Raw genomic sequence first — 18624 nt, 5'->3', positions numbered from 1 at the left:
GCCCTTGAAAAGAAGGCCCTTTCCAGCTAATCTCTGGGGAGTCGGTGGGAGGGAAGAAGGTACTTTTTCTTTTCGAGACATTTGTCTATGCAAGGTCCAGGCATAGAATTCTCTACACACCCAAAAACTATGTGAAATAAAAGGGGCCTTAGGGACTTGAAACTCACTGCCTTGCCCCCTCTCTTTGCCACATTTTTATAAATGAAAAAAACCTGAGGGCTAGAGGGGGCAGCGACCTGCTCGAGGTCATACATATTCCTAATTCTCCTTTCATGGGATCATAGGACAATATTTCCCAATATGCCTGAAGAGCTCAGTTCTCTAAACACAGATAAATTACAGCTTTTTACAAGCAAGAGTTTTGGCCAATTATGCCAGTTAAGGAATGCAAATTTTATAAATGACAGAATACTGCAACCAATTAGTGCAAACAAACATTTATTGTGAAATATTCATCCTACCTTTTATTAGGTATTACATCATCAAAGCACTTTGTGGCAATGAAAATAGCTTTTTTTACCCCTCTGATTCACCCAATATTCCATTAAAGCTGCAAAAAATGTGCAATCTGCTTGAAAAATAGGTTGCTCTTATTTACTCATTTGTGAAAAGTCAAAAATTGAAAAAGAAAATGATACTAGCTTACAGGGCCTCTAGAGCCAATTCACCTTTCCGTTTCCCAACTACTCCCCAAAATAATTAACAAAGATAATTTGTTTTAAATGCCTTTTTATAAAACCAATGCACCTTTTCCCATATTATAATCATAAAAATTTTAAAAAGCCATTATTTACTTTCTCGGAAAAAAGGTGGCCAGCCGTTGTTTTTTGATTGGGAGCATGTGTATTTCTTGGGAGTTCACTTTCTTTAACTTTATGCTCCGGTTTTTGATGGGTTTCCTTAGGGGCTCTGCATTTCCCATGGACTCTTCTCCTTGGCTGTTGATGTCGTAGCCCTGAAGCACGGAGTCTTCTCTTTTGAAGGAGAAGTTTTTTGTGGACACCCCTGAGAGGCCTTTGATCTTGCCACAGAATATGGTAGGCACAGCATCTTCGACTGAGACGATAACCTTGGCTGCCTGGGACTCGCTCACAATCTCAACGTTATTTTCAGCCTTGACCTCGCTGCCGGGGTGGCTGGGCAGCTCGGCGGCGTTGCTGCTGCTGCTGTGGCTATCCATCATGGCTGAGGCCTCATGGGGCGTGGCAGGGGCAAAGGGCATTTCCATGCCACTGGGAAGTTTCTCCATCACTGCGTGACCTGGGCTGTCCACTGACCCACTGCTGTCATACAGGGTCTCAGGGAGAGGCTCAGGTTTCCGGTGCGCTGCCAGTGATAGGTCTAGGGCTGCATCTTCCTGGAAGATTGGGGGACTGACTTCGCCAGCCTTGAGCCAGGGCACGGACTTCATGGAGAGATCGAGGGCCTCATTCTCACTGCCCATCTTGATGACTGTGTGGCGGCTGAGCTGGAAGTACTCCTTCGGCTGGAGGATGTCAAACGGTTTCAGTTCATCCTTTTCCAGAGGGGTCTGGGTGCCTTTAAAGGGGTGCAGGCCGAAGGAAGATGGTGGCTTGGGGAAACTGGGGCTGAACTTGGATTCAGAACTCTGAGGCACCGGGATGGGGATGGGAATGGGGACCGGCACAGGCAAGGGGACGATCACAGGGTAGGGCACCAAGAGGGTGGCTGGTGGGACCAGGGGGGACAAAGGTGAGTTAAAGGGCTGGGGTGGCACAGGAGCATAGCCAGGAGGAGGCTGACAGGGTGGGGGGCCGAGAGTGCCCTGGGAGGGAAACAAATTCTGGAGCACAGCTTCAAAGGGCAAGGTGGGCTCCTGCGGCTGGCTGGGGAGTCTCAGGTCCAGGAGCTGGGGCTGGGCCTCGGGGTCCTCAGCCCCCTGGAAGAGGTTGTTGTGGATGGCACTGGAGGAGCACGGCGCCTCCTGCGGCAGGACCAGAGGGGAGTTGAGGTGCTGGAAGACATGCTGCTCCAGCACCACGGGCAGCTGCACGGGGCCCTGCGTGGTCATCACGTAGGTGGCGTTGCCATTGGGGTTGAGCTCTGGCGCGGAGCCTCCCTCCACCTGCATGTGAATGGGCATCACCACCGGGCTCTCCCCGAGGCACAGAGGCTGCAGCACGGTGGCCGCCACCTTCAGAGCCATGCCGCCCTGGGATTCGGCAGGGGGGTTCAGAATGGATGGGGCCGGCACGGTCACCAGGGCCTTCTTTACCAGGTCGGTGGAGTTGATGTTCCAGGCCTCCGTGGTGATCAGCTGGGCCATGCCATTCTCCAGTCTGTTATTGGCCAAGGTGGGAGGGGAGTCGGTCATGTCCATGGAGAGGTTCTGGGACTGCAGGTCGTCCATCACTCAGCTCTGATGCCGCTTGGCCTGCAACACAGAGCACAGGACATGAACCTTCCTTAAGAGACTTTATATTAATAATTGCCTTAAAAGCTCTCTCCATGTCTTTAGAAAGTTTCCACATCTTAGTGAACCAGGGGGCGTAACCTGTCTATGTATACGCGCATGTTATAGACATCTCCTAAGATATGTGAACAAACCCATATCATCAGCTGTGCAGGGAGAGCCCCAGTGTGACAGATGACTAAGCTATAAACACAGACAATGCAATCGGTGAATAGCCAAGTAAGATTACACAGGGTGTGTTTAAGTCAAATTCTCACCTTGTATGTTTAGCCTTCAACAAAAACAAAGTTTTATTCCAGATTGCTATGGCAGACAGTTAAGATATGTGAAGATTTGACTTGTTCAAGTTCAAGTAAGCAGTCAAGACTTACTTTCCTTGAAGGAAGAGAAAACAAAACCTTGTCATATTTGATTATTCTACGAATATGAAAAGAGGCATTTAAAAAACTCTTCGTAGTAATACTTCTTAGACCAAAAGAGTTTTGATGATAGGAAGAGCAGGGCATTTACACAAGGGTCATTACAGTTGTCTCACTGTCTTCCTCTGACCAAGGACATCCTCATTCCTCCCAAAAACAGGGACATCCACTCCCCGGAGCAGAGGAAGACGGGATGATTCGCATGAATGATCGTCGGGCCCAGCACCACTTGCTCATCTGTCTGACCCGTGGCTTCTCCTAACATCTAACTGCCAAGAGGAGGGGACACTGATGAGTCTAGGGCTGGCGAAATGGAACACTTATTGGAAACAAACATCTTCAAAACAAACATCACACTTCCTTGATGTCCCCAGCACCTCCCAAAGACCTCTGGCCACCTCCTGAGAGGCCAAAGGAGCCCAGTGCAAGTGCTTCCTGGAGGAAGCAGGGCTGCAGCTGCGATAGGGCTCTCCATGGAAACGCGGCCATATTTAGCCTCGTTACCATGGAGAAGGCAGGCACCATGTCTAACTGGGGATCTGTGCAGCCCTGGAGTCTGGTTGGGCTCAATAATAATTCAATAACCCTCAGTTTCACTGGGCAGGCCTTGGGCAACTCAGATACTTGACCTTGCCTGTCCCAGCTGTTTAGACTTTAGTCCTGTGGTCATCTTGCCCTCCCCTCCTCACCCCCAAATTACCAACACAATCTCCAAAACAAGAAAGAGAGGTGGCCCAGCACACCATGGGGTTAGAAACAAACAAACGATGTCCCACTACAGGAAGTCAGCTTTAACAAATGAACAACTCCGTGATATTCCAGGCAATCAAAATGTGTCCAGTGCACAGAACAAGGAGTTTCTCTGAGGTGGGAGGAAGGGAGGAGAAGGGGAAGGATGCTGTGCAAAGAACTTTGTGGGAAACCTCTGGGGAGCCATGCCCTTGGCCGTGCCTCCAAGTGAGGGCTCCAGACCTGTCTCCCTGTGGGCAGAGTGCCCTCTGAAAACCATGAGGTGACCCAGCATGCTGGACAATAACCCACTTGGGGTAGAGTTGGGAGCAGCCTGGCCCCAGGGAGGCTGAGGGGCCTTGCCCCAGCTGAAGGGCCTGGCTCTTCATGAGATGAATGCTCCCTGATTCAGCCTAGAAAATACCATGCCTCTAATACCCCACTCATTCATGCACTCATCCAACCAATGAATTTGCTGAATGCCCACTGCATGCTGGCGCTTTGTTGAGGGCTGAAAATGCAGTGACAAGGTTCCTGCTTTCATGGAGATTATAGTCTAGTGGAGGCACACAGCTCCGATCAGAGATTTGCTGGCATCAAAGTTATGTCAGGAGAACCATCAACATGAACAGGACACATCTCTGTTGGCCACATGCACACAGCCCTGTGAAGGCCCTAAGAACCTGAGGCCAGACCCTTGTCCTTCACAGTGGCCAGAACCTGTGAGGAAGGGAAGCTGGGGTGTGACTGGTAAGGACAAGGACAGCAAGGACAAGCAAGGGTCAGAGAAGGCACATGCAGCCACCCATCTGAGGAGGACTCAGCAGAAGTCAAGACATGCTCTGTGCCATACTGGGGCTTCCAGTGGGGTTAGGATTATCCAGCTGTGACAGTGCTTTCTCACTGTGGCTGCATCTGTCCGCCCTTCTAGAAATGACAGTCTCCCTCCCTCACTCCTTCCCTGTCTGCTTCCCACAACTCCCTCCCAAGGAAGAGAAGGCAAACTCCTGGAGGCCTGTCCCACCTGCTCCTGTACACACCTTCTGCTCAGGGGCCAGCTCTCATCATTTCCTGTGAACCCTCACTCCCCTCCCTGCCTGGCTCTGGTCTAGAGCTGCAAACTGCCCCAGAAAGCTCCTGCTCAGAGTGCGAGGAGGGGACCTTGCCAGGGCAGGGCACCTCCCGCAGGCCCCTGCTCCTCCCACAGATGGCAAGAGCTAAGGCTCACTGAGCATTTGCTATGTGCCAGCCCTCTGCTGAGAGCTTCCTAGGCATTAGCTCCTGCAATCCTTAGAATGACCCTGTCACGGGGTGGGGGGGGGGCTGTAATTATGCCCATTTTGTTGGTGGGAAAACTGATTCCACAGGGAGGTTGAACAACTAGCTTAAGGGCACACGGAGGCTGGGCTTAGAGTTCAGGGCCAAATTCCCAAATTCCCTTTCCACTGTGGGACCTGTGAGGGCCACGCCCCTCCATGCATTTTGTTTCCCACAGACCAGAGGGTCCCCAGAGCCTCCCCTTCGGCACAAAGTGCATGGCCTGCAGAGGCATGCAAGAAAGAGTACTTGAGTATCACATTTCTTTAACGTGGGGCCAGGTCCTTTCCAGTTACTGTTGTTTGTTCTTGTTTCTCCTCAAGGGGCCTCTTCTGTCCCCCTCCTCGAGGGAGTTCTTCATGTCCTTGTGGCCTGCAGCCCTAAGCGGCTATGGTTCTGTTACCAAAGTGCCTGGGGGACCTCCATCCTCTCAGCCTACTTGCAGTTACCCATCTGCCCCCAGCCTGCCTTCCTGAGACAGATGTCACATGAGTGGGAGGGCACTCAGCACCCATGAGTTACAGGAAGGCCTTCAGGTCCCCTGCTGGGGCATGCAGGTCTCTGGGAACAGGGCCAAGGCCCCATGGGATGCAGGCCAGGCCGGGATGCAGGTGGAGGGGAGCAGCACGCAGCATCTCAGGGGCAAGGGGGAGAAAAGCCCCTGGCCCAACGCTCACCTCCTCCTCTTCTGACAGGATAGCTTTGGACCTGCCTGACTACCCAGCCAAAGTAGGCCTGTGAGTGCCACAGCCCCTTCCCTAGGGAGCCATGGGCTGCTGGGTTCTTCCACCCAGTCCCCACCAGGTACCACACTGGCCCGGGGACACCCAGGTGAGGGAAACACAAACTTGGCCTTCACCAGGCTCCCTTCCACCTGCCAGAAAGCCCTTTTCCCTCTTTTTCTCTGCTCCTCCTCCCGCTGCTGTTCAACCTGCCAGCAGGCATCCCTCCCACTGTGGGGCAGCAGCTGGGGGGGTCTGGATGTACTGAGGAGGGGCACAGCAGGTGTCCCTGTTGCAGGAGCCAGTACTGGAAGCGTCAGTGATGCCCTGAGGATTAAAAACACCAGCTTATGAAATGAGGGTTCAAAAGACAAACCTCTGTCCCTGAGGATGAGCCGAGAAGCCAGATAATGACTGGAGAGCAGGCGGAGGGCCGGCCCCCCACTCAGCCAAGCCACCGATTAGCACGGGCAGGGGGTGGGCAGGGACCTCTTCAAATCCAGGAGCATCACAGAAGCTGACTGATGCTCAGGCAGAGGGGGTGTGAGTTTCTTTGGAGGTGACAGGGGATGTCGTGTTTGGGTTTTACAAAACGTCGTTTTCAAATGGGTTTAAATGAGGTCACAAATCAGGGTAATTGATATACAACTATTACGTATCCATAATATCAATAATTTAAAACTTAAATAAATAAATAAATAAATGAGGTCACTATCCATTCCACCTCCAGCCATTATCCCTGGGGGTGCGAGAGAGGGGTCAGTACATGATGGCAGTGCGGCCCGGTGGGAAGTGGGCCACCTAGATCCGTGGGTTGCTGGAGACCCACAGCCCCCAGATGGAGACTTTGGGGAAAAGCCTGGGGGCCCAGGGAAGATGGGGAGGTGAGACAGGACTGTCTGGGATCGAAGGTGGCCTTGGAGACTTGTGGGGTCACGGAATTGTTATCTGAACCCCTCTTCTAATTATCTAGAAGATCTAATCATACCAGAGCCCAGTCTCCCTAGGGTCTGCCCCTGAGCTTGGAGTATTCTCTGGCCTCTGCCTTCACCCACCCAACTCCTGCTCGTCTGTCAGACTTGGGGGCTCAGCCCCAGAGTCACTTCTCCTGAGATCTCCCCCCCAGCTCCCACAGGATCCCGACTTCCCCTTGTCCAGTCCTGCCCCTGCCCTGCCCCCATACCGGGATTGCCTATTCACCTGCTCTTCCAGGGGCAGGGGACTGTCTCCCTCCTTGCACCTGGCACCATACCTGGTGAATAGCAGGTGCTTAGGAAATATTTTCTGGATGAACCAGTGCATGAGTGAACACTTCGGCCTTCCAGAGCCTGGTGTTCTCATTCTCATCTTCCTGTCACAGACCCGCTGTTTATAGAATCATGGCATGTCGAGGTGGGCACGGGCATTAAAGCTCACAACTCCTCTCGTTGCTTCCTCACTCTTTTTACTCATGAGGAACCTGCAACCCAAAAGGCTGACTAAAACTCACGCAAGGCCAGTTTTCACAGAGGTCACCAGGCTCTTGCTGTGGCAAGAGCAGAGGGCCAGGCTCACAGGCGCCACGGTAGAACATGGCGGCCAGCCCCCTTCACCAGCCAGTAGGAGACTCGAATGAGACGGCACTTTGTGGACACTGAGGATCCCCACAGGACTGGGATGTCAATGAGTTTATCCTAAGTTTCTCTGACTCACCCACAAAAATAAAATCAAAGTGGCTGCTTTGCCTTTGAGGAGCTACATTCATGAGGAAGCCAACTTTAGGCCTAACTCCCCGGAGGTCAGTCAGTGACCTGCCCCACGTCTGTGCCCCGGTGGTGCCCATGCAAGCTGCTCCCGCCTCTCAAGCCTCCTCCTCCAGACCTTTGCACAAAGCACCCATTTCAGCTTATGCACTTCTGAGCATGTTGACATCTTTATAATGAAGACTCATTCACGGTTTAATTTAAAAAGCAAAAACACTTGACCACTCAGATAATTTCAACTATTCTCCAGGTTCTAAAGCCCACCTATTTTTCCTGGTTATGGGCATCTAACACCGTCTAAATCACACACACACACACACACACACACACACACACACGCTAGCTCACAAATGACCTAATACCCTCACCCCTAATGCCCTCAGGCACATCCTAAATGATCCTAGTGGGGGCTCCTGAAGACCTTGCACCAACTCAAGCTGCAGGAAGCTCAGAATATGGCTGTGAGCTGACCCAGAACCACGGCTCTGAAACCACCTCAGGTGAAGCCTGGTTTCTGAGCCGGTAATTTGGACAAAAGCCCTGGGACATGCTGGGAAAGCCTCTCAGAGGCCCAGATCATCTTCTAGAGCAAGGTTTGATTTTATTTTGTGAATTGGAAGCATTTAAACAACTATAAAAACAGCCACTAGGCCCCTGGTCCACAGTGCCAAGCATCCCTGAGCAAATGCTTTAGGAATGGGTACTTCAGTATAGTGAGGAGGTGGGGAGGGGTTTATCTCATAGCAACTCAAGCCAGGGCCCACTGCTGCTTGAGGGCCCTGGGAGGCCCTGGGATTACTGGAGTGAGGTCACTGGGAAGGTCCGCTCAGTTTCAGGGGAACCGACCTTAGGGATCCGGGCTACACTGGGCAGATCCCACCCCCAGGACCAAAAGGCTCTGGAACAGGCTTCAAAGTCTCCTCCTCAGTCCTCCATCCCAAGTCAGGCATTCTGAAGGATCCAGGTCCCCAGCCCTGCTCCTGAGGATGTCCCCTTCATCCCCAACAGGCTGTAAATGTGACATGCTCTCCTTTTCCATTGAAATAAGCTTCCTCTAGATTTTTCTATCAAGATAAGTTTCTTCCCCTAAAACAACCATATTTGAAAATATATCCTGAAAGTTCTCTCAAGATATGTGTTTCCAGCTGTAAAATATCGACAGCTTTGGTTTTTATGGAGCGTGTAGGCAGCTATCAACCTATTTCTGGTCCAAATCGGATTGTCTGTGTCCTTGTTGCTCATCGTGGGGTCCTTGGAGGAGGAGCAGCAGCAGCAGCACCTAGGATGTTGCTAGAAATGAAGACTCTCAGGCCACAACCCAGACCCACTGAATCAGAATCTGCATTTCAACAAGATCCTGGGGCGGGGGCGGGGAGGATTTGTGCGCACATTAAAGCCTGAGAAGTGCTGGTCTGCCACTGGTTCTCAGACTTCGCTATGCATTGGAATTGCCTGGGCACTGTAAAAAAAAAAAAAAAAACCATGCTACATGCATAGATCCCAGCCCCAAGACTCTGATTTCATTATTCTGGGATGCCGCATTGGTGTTTTTTAGGAATTCTCCAGGTGATTCTAATGCACAGTCAGGCTAGGAACCTTTCATCTAAAGGCCACAGCATAAGGCAGCTGGTCAGCCACCCTTCTTAATGGCTGAACTTCCTTCTTCCCAGAAAAGACCAAAACCATCAACACCCCCAAACTCCTTCCTCTTCCCACCCCCCGCCCTCACGGTGTCTCCCCATGTGCCTGCACCCCAGGAAGAGGCGAGATGGCTCTCCCTCTTGCAAGGCTGACACCCCAGAGACCTGTGCTAAGCATCCCTCCATCCCCACTCTACTGAATCTATTTTCTACTTTCAATCCAGTACTTAAAACACACTCTCAATGACTAGCCTAATTCTGCATAAAAATCACCAGCCACTCTCTATGAGTCAAATAAGAAAAGCATAATTTTCATCCTTTAATTCAACGTGGATATGGTTGTACCACTGAGGACCGGAGATGCACTAAATATTTAAGAAGTAATTCCAACTGGGTAAAAAATGGTTTTTCTCTCCCCATAGGGTGTAATAATTGTCAATTACTTGCCCCAGTGATTAAATTTTCTGAGCTTTAAACATCAGCACAGGGCCTTTTTACCAAAGCTGTGAACATAATTACCACATGAATGTATTCCCAAATCGGTTAAAATATGAAGAATACACAAAATAGTTGCCTGCCTCTGGTCGATTGCTTTTCCCATCCAGAGATCTACATAGTCCTCTGAAAGGAATATGAATACCCAGATTAGCTTTGGAAATGAGTTCCCCAACACGCTGCTTAATTTATTAAAACAGTGGTGGCCATGCAGATTGCAACGGGGACTAACCTTCATGAGGATGGGCAGTGGCTATGTATGGGGATGTTCTGCCAGAGAGGACAGAGTACAAATATTAGCTCTGATCTGATATTCGTGAGAAATAGAAGAGGCGGAGCCGAGCAGCATAAACTGGCCATCAACAGCAGGTACCCCAAGGTCTTCCCTTGGAGAGAAGACAAGGTCATGCCCCAAGGTGTCATAAAATTCATTTATGTTCATTTTATCATCTCATCCTTTTTATTCCCATTTTTCTATTTTATAGTGTATGTAATAAATAAATATGGGAAGACATATATAATCGAATTATATGTGTATGTGTGTGTGTTGAGGGAGTGTTTAAAAATTTTTTTTTTTCTGATAGGAGTGCAAGAATGAAAACGTTGCAACTCAGCAGGAGACGTGAAGCTCTTAGGGCGAGGCAAGACTTCCAGGGTCCCCCTGCCTGAACAAGCCTTACTTAGGGTCTCTGGCCCAGCCTGCCCCTGCTGTTTTGCAGAGCAGGAAGCTGAAGCTCAGAGGTCAAGTGACTTGGCCAAGCTCATACGACACATATGGTGTACACTGACTCCTAGACCTGGGCTCCTTCCTCAAAGGCACATTGCCTCACTTGTTGCCTTTGTTTCAAATTTCAAAGGATGTTGAGGAGCATCTGAGTCGAACACATTGGCTATAGAGTCAGCAGAGTCCGCCACCCAGATTAGAACATCTCCACTGTAACCAGCATGGAGCACCAAAGTATGTGGGATAGTTTGAGTCAACTATCAAAATGTCAAGAAGAGTTTTATAGGTGAGGAGCTTCATAGAAAAGAAGAAATAACCCCCTCTGAGTCAGGGATGCCTAATAGACACCCAAGGCACACACAAGCTTTTCATGACTATAAGAACGTCATTTTATACCCCTGGGACTCAGTTTCCTCTTTTGTAGCACAGGGTACTGCCCTACTGTCACTCAGGCCTCCTGCAAGTGGTGTCTGCTGGGAAGAAGTCAAACCTAGCCCTCGGGGAGTTGCCAGAGGAGGAAATGCTGCGGGCCCAGGAGGACAGGCAAGTGTGGGCAACCGAGCAGAAGCGGAGGGAAGAAAGCTAGGAGCTCCCAGGCCTGGTTTTCCAAGTGCTGGCTGGGTTATATCAGAGCACGAGAGGGATCTGGGGGAATGGTTGGAGAGGACACCATGGGGTCACTGTGCCTCCATTCCCACCTTAGCAGAGAATGTCAGGTGTCTTTGCATTTATGATCTCATTTTGTACTTCCAGATACCTTTAACCTCCCCACAAGGGACCTATGGTGGTTCCTGGGACCACACAGGCTTCAGTGCAGGGCTGGAGTAGGGAACTGGATTCATGCCCATTCATTTATTCATTCTTTCAAAAATGACGTGGGCACCTACTGTGTGCCTGGCATTCCTGCATGTACTATTCCTCCACACTGGTGCCACTTTCTCTGCGGGCACGTTGCCTTTTCTCTCAGCTCCATTCCCAAGATGTTAACCAAATCCATATTCTCCCAGGATTATCTGCTTTTAACAGGGCCCCTTCAGGGCTCACACTTCTTGCAGAGGTAAAGGAGGAAGTCTCTAAAGGGAAAATGCCAGTCCCTAGACAGCTGTAGGAGGTGATGTTAGTGCAAGGATAGCTCTAAGGTGGAGAACAAGTGTTTATATTGCAGACAGCTGCCTCTGACACTAAGGAAAGAATTGCCCTCCTCGAGTCTTGGTGAACCTCAGCATCACAGAAGAAAATCTGAAGATCTGCTGTTGGTGGTAGTGTCCAGTCACCTGGACAGTGGACCGTGAGAGCCAGCCAGTGCCTATCCCTGCACTGGGCCGAGGCCCCTCAGCCTTCCATCAGACACCCCGGACCCCAAGTGCCCTCAGGAGCACAGGTCACATTTAAGGTCTCAGGCCAGGGTCTATCATCTTAAAGAGATATGGTTTTTGGAAATTTTTCTGGCAACAAAGAAACCTCTTAAATTTGGAACAAAGGGGGGAAAACCTGCCTCTGGAAGAAAAAAAAATCTTTCTAATTAGATTGAGATACAAAGGTTAAATTTTTGTTCTGGGAAAAAGACTGTTTATAATCCTGTGTCATTAGCAGGACATTTTCCAGAGATCAGTGTGCCAGAAATAGACCCTCCGAGGGGTCACTGGAAGGAAGAGTGCAGATTTCTGAAGTACAAAGGACTGGAGTTCCAATTTTCCCCTTCTAACACATGTGAGCCCCTCACCAACCATTGGCAGGGAGACAGTGCCAACCTCACTCTGGGAGTGCAAGCTTTGAACTCAGACAGGCCTAGGTTCAAATTTCAACCTTGCCTAATTTTGCTAGCTATGTGACCTTGGTTGGGCAAGTAAATTCTAAGTTTCTGTCTGTGTGAAACGGGGATTTTTAAAAACCTGTCACATGGGGTGGTTGTAATGATTAAAGGAGATAATCTAAGTGAAGTATCTGGCACAGTGCCTGGCACATGGAAAGTGCTCAGTAAATCATGGCTATCATCATTGTTGTCATCATCACTGGTATCATCGCTGTCACCGTCAGCATTGTTATCCCCATGTCATTATGACTGTCTTTATCTTCATCATCATTCTTATTGCCAGTGCTGTCATCACTGTCCTCATTCTTGGATCCGCTGGCCATATTTCCTCTGAATATCCCGAGAAGCATCACAAATGCTGTCTTTGCATCTGAATGGGTTTATACATTCGTAACCCTGTTTATTCAAAGGTTCATTTAAAACTCAGCTGCTAGGAACCAGGAAGGCACTTACCATAGAATTAGTGTTACACATGATGGTGAGGTTTCCAGGCCAGCCCACGAAAACCCACATAACCAAAAAATTGAACATTTGCAGCACAAACAGAAAACAACGCTGTCTCGATATTAGATATTAAAGACAGTGGGAAACAGTTAAATAAATACAAAAATCCGTTTCTCATTTAGGCTGAAAGGCTGGGGGGAGAAAGAAGAGGTGGCCAGAGTCTTTTGTCCCTTGGATATGGACTCATGGGCACTTTCACAGGGTCTGGAGTTTCTGTTGATTGGCTATGAATAATTTCACTGCACATCCTTCAATTTTCCTTCTCCTTTGCACAAGGGCTTAAGTAGCTCTCCTCTCCTACTTAGTGGTGATTAGGGTCATTTTCTCACAAAAGCAAGGGAGGAGTGGAGAAGGAGAGGAAGAGGGTAGGGGATAAGAGGGAAAGAGAAAGCAAAGAGATTTTCTGAGATAATGAGGCAAAGAGATTTTCTGAGGTAATTAGGCAAGGGCTGAAGGAGAGAAGATTACTAAGTATGTATAGGTCCAAGCGACAGGCTGCTCAGCTGGAAAAGGGATAAAGACAGAAACCGAAGGCAGCTGAGAAAAACACTGACTGACAGTTACTCGGCTGGCCACAAGGGGATGCTGTTAAGCCGCAACAGCTCGGTTGCTGCGCAGCGGTGTGGACGGAGGGGCGGGGCTGGAGCTTCTCGGCGCAACGAGGATACAGTAAACAAATATGACAATGCTCACAAGTTCAAGTACTAGGAGCACATAAGGAAGGTGGTCCAAATTTTGGCGGAACTTCTCCCATGATTTTACAATACAATCACCAAGCACATTCACTTGTGACTGGGCTGTGCTGTCAGACCTCGAAAAAATGTAAATTTATCTTTTGGTGTTTAATCTTTATTTCTGCCTACCCCTTACCTCCCACCCCGCCTTGGGCAGTCAGAATTGGGTTTCCTCCATCAAAATTGGATTTTCCAGAAAGCAGCTGATAAACTCATTCTCAATAAGGTGTATGACTGATAAAGCTCCTTTCTTGGTATAATAAACACAATCCAGTCAGTGATAAAGCTATGGACAAGGAAATGAAGCTCCAATTGAGGCATTTCAGATACCAGTCATGGGGAAGAACCTTCCTAACTGTCTTGAAATTTCTCCGTAGAGACAAGCGCCTACAACTATGGCCCAGTTTGCTGGGTCCATTAAAAGGCACCTGAGGGTAAATAAAGCGGGAGGGGACATGACCTCAACCCTTAAGCACTCAGAGCTAAGAAAGGACATGAGCGTGAGTCAATTTTTCATTCCTTTATAGATTCAATCAGCAAACACTTATTGCTCACCCAACAGGAACCTCCTCAGTATGTGCCTTCCTGGTGCAGAGATTTTAGCAGTATCCAGAGTGGTCTTTACTGCATGGTAAATGGCCCTGTCACTGAACTGGCCACCTCCCGAAACTGGTTTCTGTCTTACCAGTTTTCCATGAAGAATTCCTGCCTCTCAAAGGACGGCACCCCAATGCACAACATACTACTGCAGTGCTACAGCCACAGTGGAAACTGAAAGACCCTCACCAGTGGTAATGAACATGATGAGAGAGGTGAAGAGGGCAGGCTGCTGGGTTTGGTGAACCCAACTGGCTAGTTATCTTAGCTTGTGTTCCCCCACTAACAGACCCTAAGGCAAGGATTTGACTGAAAGTAATTCATTTGGGAGCAGATCCCAGAAGACAGCAGTGGAAGAGTGAAGCTGCAAGACAGGGAAAGGAAGGAAGCCAATTTATGGAACAAGTCACCACTGCAGAGCTCAACTGCACTGGGGAATGCTGGGAGACAAAGTAAAGCACATGCCTCAGCGTTACCTCCACCGAGCGGCTAGGAAGCTGGGCTGTTGGCTCCCCAACCCCATCCGCCACCGGTCAAGGGCTGCTCCTAGAGGAGGTATGCAAGCCTTGGCACTCCCAGCTAGCCCAGCATGCGACCTAGTGTGCTCCTGGGACAAAAATTAAAACAGGAACCCTCAGGGAGAGTCACAGAGATTTGCAGTAAGAAGCCTTTGGTGCACAGAGGCCAGTGTGAGGGGACATGACAGGGCACCAACAGTGTCTGCTACACCAGCCACACCCTGGAAAGTTTCAATGCTTCTTATGCAAATACCTAAATGTCACTAATTTAGGCCACCATGACCAGGTGTTTCCCCGGTGGTAGAAGCTTCTCTGACCCTCATGAACAAGACACTCCGTTATATAATAACAATGTCCACACCACAGACGAATCAACTCACAGAGGAGCGTGACTCAAGAACTCATAAAGAACAAGGCACACAAGGAGGCCAGAGATGACTATCTTTCCAAAAGCAAAATGTTCAAGACATGGTCAGCTTGGCTAATGTGCTCCTTTGCTAAAATATAACTGGGGCCCTCCAGAAAGTTCTTTTAATCATATTTGTGCTGGCTGGAATGGAAGATGTTCCTGGGATGAGTCATAGAGGGAGTTTCTTTTCTGGTGATCTTGTGTTCCAACTCGGGGACCCAAGAACAATAAATAAACAAATACTGCTTCATTTCATCAGTTGCACACTGCCTAAAAATAATAATAATAATAACCTCAATCCGAGAAGAACGCAGACAATGCAGGAAGAAGAGGGTAGGGAGTGCTCAGCTTTTAAACAGGGAGACTTTTTCCTGGAATTCTGTTTTGTCAAAAGCACCCCTCTGCCTGCAGGCGAGCTCTCTCAAGAGCAGAACACCACACTCTGCAGAACCTTAGGGCTGGTGAGCCTTTTGAAGTCCCTACAAATTCACTGTATTTATACTAAAGCAAGTATCATGGTTGGAGCTAATATAGCATAAACAATACAAAGTCGAGGTGGGGGAAGGAAAAAGATCAGCTGCATAACATCTGGCTAGTTGGCAATGAAGATTATAGGTGTTATTTCCTATTTTCTTTAGGGGAAGAGTTATTCTGGAATGTATGTGTTTACACACACACATACACACACACATAGACACACACACACCCACACACACCCCATGGCCAAGTAGGAATGAAGCCACCTGTTGTCCCTCTAATAGTCAAGAGGCATCCTCAAACCAGGATTCTGTCAATTCCCCTCCTCCTCACCTGCTCCATCTCTGGTATTCTCCCTCTGAATCCCAGTCATCAAATCTTTATTGCTGCAGGTGACATGTGAACTGGGCCTTGACACATGGGTAGGATTTCAGTGGAGGAGATGGTGGACTGGAGGAGGGTTTTCCAGAAGTGCAGGACAGGAGGAAAGGCAGAAGAGGACAGGTGTGTCCGGGACAGGCCAGCAGGCTGGGGGGCTGGAGCCCAGAGCTGGTAGGGGCTTGGAGGAGAGACAAGGGTACTTCAAACATTAGATGGGTGTCTAGCTCCTCCAAAGGGTGTTCAGAATTGCTCCTCATCAATTAACCTTGTGCCCTAAAGGACTGCCAACTCAACCAATGTAATTTTGATGTTTTCCCAGGCCCTGATGAACAGGAGGTCATCGAGGCAATAGTGAGACCATTAGGTTGGGAGGAAAAGAGCAAGTAGTTTAATTTGCAGGGCTTTGCTAGCTCCTCCTCCCTCCTCCGTACTCCCTCCCTCCCTTTCTCTCTCTCTCTCACTGCCGCTCTCACAAGATGATAACAATAAACCACTTACTAAGCATTTACTTATTACGTGCCAGGCACCCCGCTAGGTATTTTACATTGATTTTCTCATCTCAGTTTCTCAGCAACCCCAGCAGGTCAGTACCACCTTGGGGTGACTTGGTTTGTTGGATTGTTGCTTCCTACCCCACCCCACCCTCCACCCCCAGAAACTGAGCTGTGACTCCCCAGGGAATGGTTGTTTTGAGAAGAGGGAGGGACAGAGCTTCCTAGAACATGAACAACATTCACTGCAGGGAAGGCAGGTCTGGGGGAGGTGGGGAAAGAGAGAGCAAAAGTTCCCGGTAGCACGTGTGGGGACAGGTGGGAGTAGGGAAGGGCAGGAAGGGAGGGAGAAGTGGGGGTGTCTTCTATCTCTGACCAGAACCTAGAATTTCTTGAACTGCGTCTGCAGCTCGGCCAGGTCTGCCTAGCTTTGCTGCCTTGGCCCAGGCCTGCCTGAGCGCCTCTCCCCACCATTACCACTGCAGCTAGCAATTGCTGGCCCCTGAAGGGCACAACCTGAAACAGGTGTTGCCTTTTCTTTTTGGAGCTCAACTCTCGTTTCCTGTGCCTCTGGACCAGCTTGCATCGCCAGGAGGGGCTCATTCCCATGCTTCCCAGGAATATTTCAGCTGTGGCTGACTGGCCAGCTGTTCCCTAAACCCATTTCCTTTCCTTCCTGGACTGCATTTCCCAGCCTCCCTTGCAGTTAGGTGTGGCCACGTGCCTGGATTCTAGCCAACAGAATGCACATGGAAGTGAGATGCACCACTTCTAGTCCTGGCTCCCACAGACCTTCCTTCCATACGTGACGCTCCGTCCCTTTCTCCTTCCCTCAGCTGTATGCACAAGAACCCTTTGGAAGTCACCTGCTGAAGACAGTAGAGCCACAGGATGGAAGCCTGCATGCTTGAATCATGGCTTGGAGGAGGGAGGGGCACCTGCCATCAGGAACATCCATTTTGGGCTTTATGTGAGTGAGAAATCAACTTCTATTGCGTTTGAGCCACAATACACTTTCAATTTGTTAGTAACAGCAGCTAGCATTACCTTAACTGACACAGGACTTCCTGGGACCCACCCTGCACACAGTGCTGGGGACAGGCAGACTTGTCTGTGCCCACTGGGAGCTCCCACTCTATCATCTATTACTTCCCCCATGCTCAGAGCATCCCAAAACCCGCTGGCTGAAAACCAGAACTACAGAAGCAGCCCAAGTGCCTAGAGCCCAATTCCGAGCTTCCACGTGCTAACTTTTCTGCAGTAAAAGCACTGGGCACCTTGGCTGTTCTTCTGACTTGAATCAAGGTATTAATGTAGGGTGAGGACCACTCTTTGCTGGGTAACTGCATAAATATCCACTGACAGAGTCCATTTCATTGGCATTCACAGAGCTGGTGGGGGGGGGGAAGGGAGCTGCCTCCAGGAACAGGAAAAGGCAGGGCTCTCATCAGCCTTATCCCTGGAGCCCCACAGCTCCTCAGGTGGCCCTGGTCCATATGAGTGGGTGGGGGTGTGGGAGGAAGAAGCAGGTCCTTGGCACAACACAGAAAAACATACCTGGGAAGCTGGCATGCCTCGATTCTCGCCAGAGGAAACTGCTAGGACAACAACACCCTCTTCTCTCCTTGTGCCCTTTGATGGTTTGCTGGTTTGCAGAGCAGGGAGACCTGGGATTTCTGCCCTTTCTCCACACCAGATTCTTTTTTTTTTTTATTTCATCTTATTGTTATGGGGGATACAGAATTGCAGGTTACATATGTTGCCCATGTACCACCTTTCCCCCCAAGTCAGAGCTCCAGGCGTGTCTGTTCCCCAGATAGTGCGCATTGCACCCATCATGTAGGTATATATCCCTCCCTTCCCCACCCCCCCCTTCCCGAGTCAGCACCTTCAAGCATTACCATTCCCCAAACGGTGCGCAATGCACTCATTGTGTAGGCATACACCCATCCCCTCCCCCACCCCCCACCTCAGTCTGGTATCCGATTGGTGTCGTTCCCAGATGTGTATTTAGGTGATGATCAGGGAAACCAATTTTCTGGTGAGTACATGTGATGCTTGTTTTTCCATTCTTGGGATACTTCACTTAATATAATGGGTTCCAACTCTCTCCAGGAGAACCATAGAGATGTCGTATCTTCATTATTCCTTATAGCTGAGTAATATTCCATGGTATACATATACCACAGCTTACTAATCCAATCATGTATTGGTGGGCATTTGGGTTGTTTCCACATCTTTGCTATTGTGAATTGTGCTGCTATAAACATTCGGGTACATGTGTCTTTGTTACAGAATGACCTTTTTTCCTTTGGGTATATGCCCAATAATGAGATTGTTGGATCGAATGGCAGGTCTACTTGAATCTGTTTAAGATACCTCCATAATGCTTTCCACAGGGGTTGCACTAGTTTGCAGTCCCACCAGCAGTGTATGAGTGTTCCTGTCTCTCCACATCCACGCCAACATGTGTTGTTT

The 18624-nt window shown here is 49.4% G+C and overlaps 1 protein-coding gene across 4 annotated transcripts in view; it reads right to left on the bottom strand.

The window, feature by feature from the left end:
• Positions 1–421: 421 nt before the first annotated feature.
• Positions 422–18624, bottom strand: part of RAI2 (retinoic acid induced 2) — a 64029-nt gene continuing 45826 nt past the window's right edge. For 2 of the 4 annotated variants that reach the window (XM_069463328.1, XM_069463326.1), the window contains exon 2: positions 422–2395. In XM_069463328.1, the coding sequence (XP_069319429.1) occupies positions 791–2371 (1581 nt within the window). In that variant the 5' untranslated portion in view covers positions 2372–2395 and the 3' untranslated portion in view covers positions 422–790. The remainder of the gene's footprint in view (positions 2396–18624) is intronic. The other 2 variants (XM_069463329.1, XM_069463327.1) reach the window with 2 other exon arrangements.

Source organism: Eulemur rufifrons, chromosome 30, assembly GCF_041146395.1.
Source record: "Eulemur rufifrons isolate Redbay chromosome 30, OSU_ERuf_1, whole genome shotgun sequence".
Classification (NCBI taxonomy): domain Eukaryota; kingdom Metazoa; phylum Chordata; class Mammalia; order Primates; family Lemuridae; genus Eulemur; species Eulemur rufifrons.
This window is presented reverse-complemented; position numbering and strand designations above follow the sequence as displayed.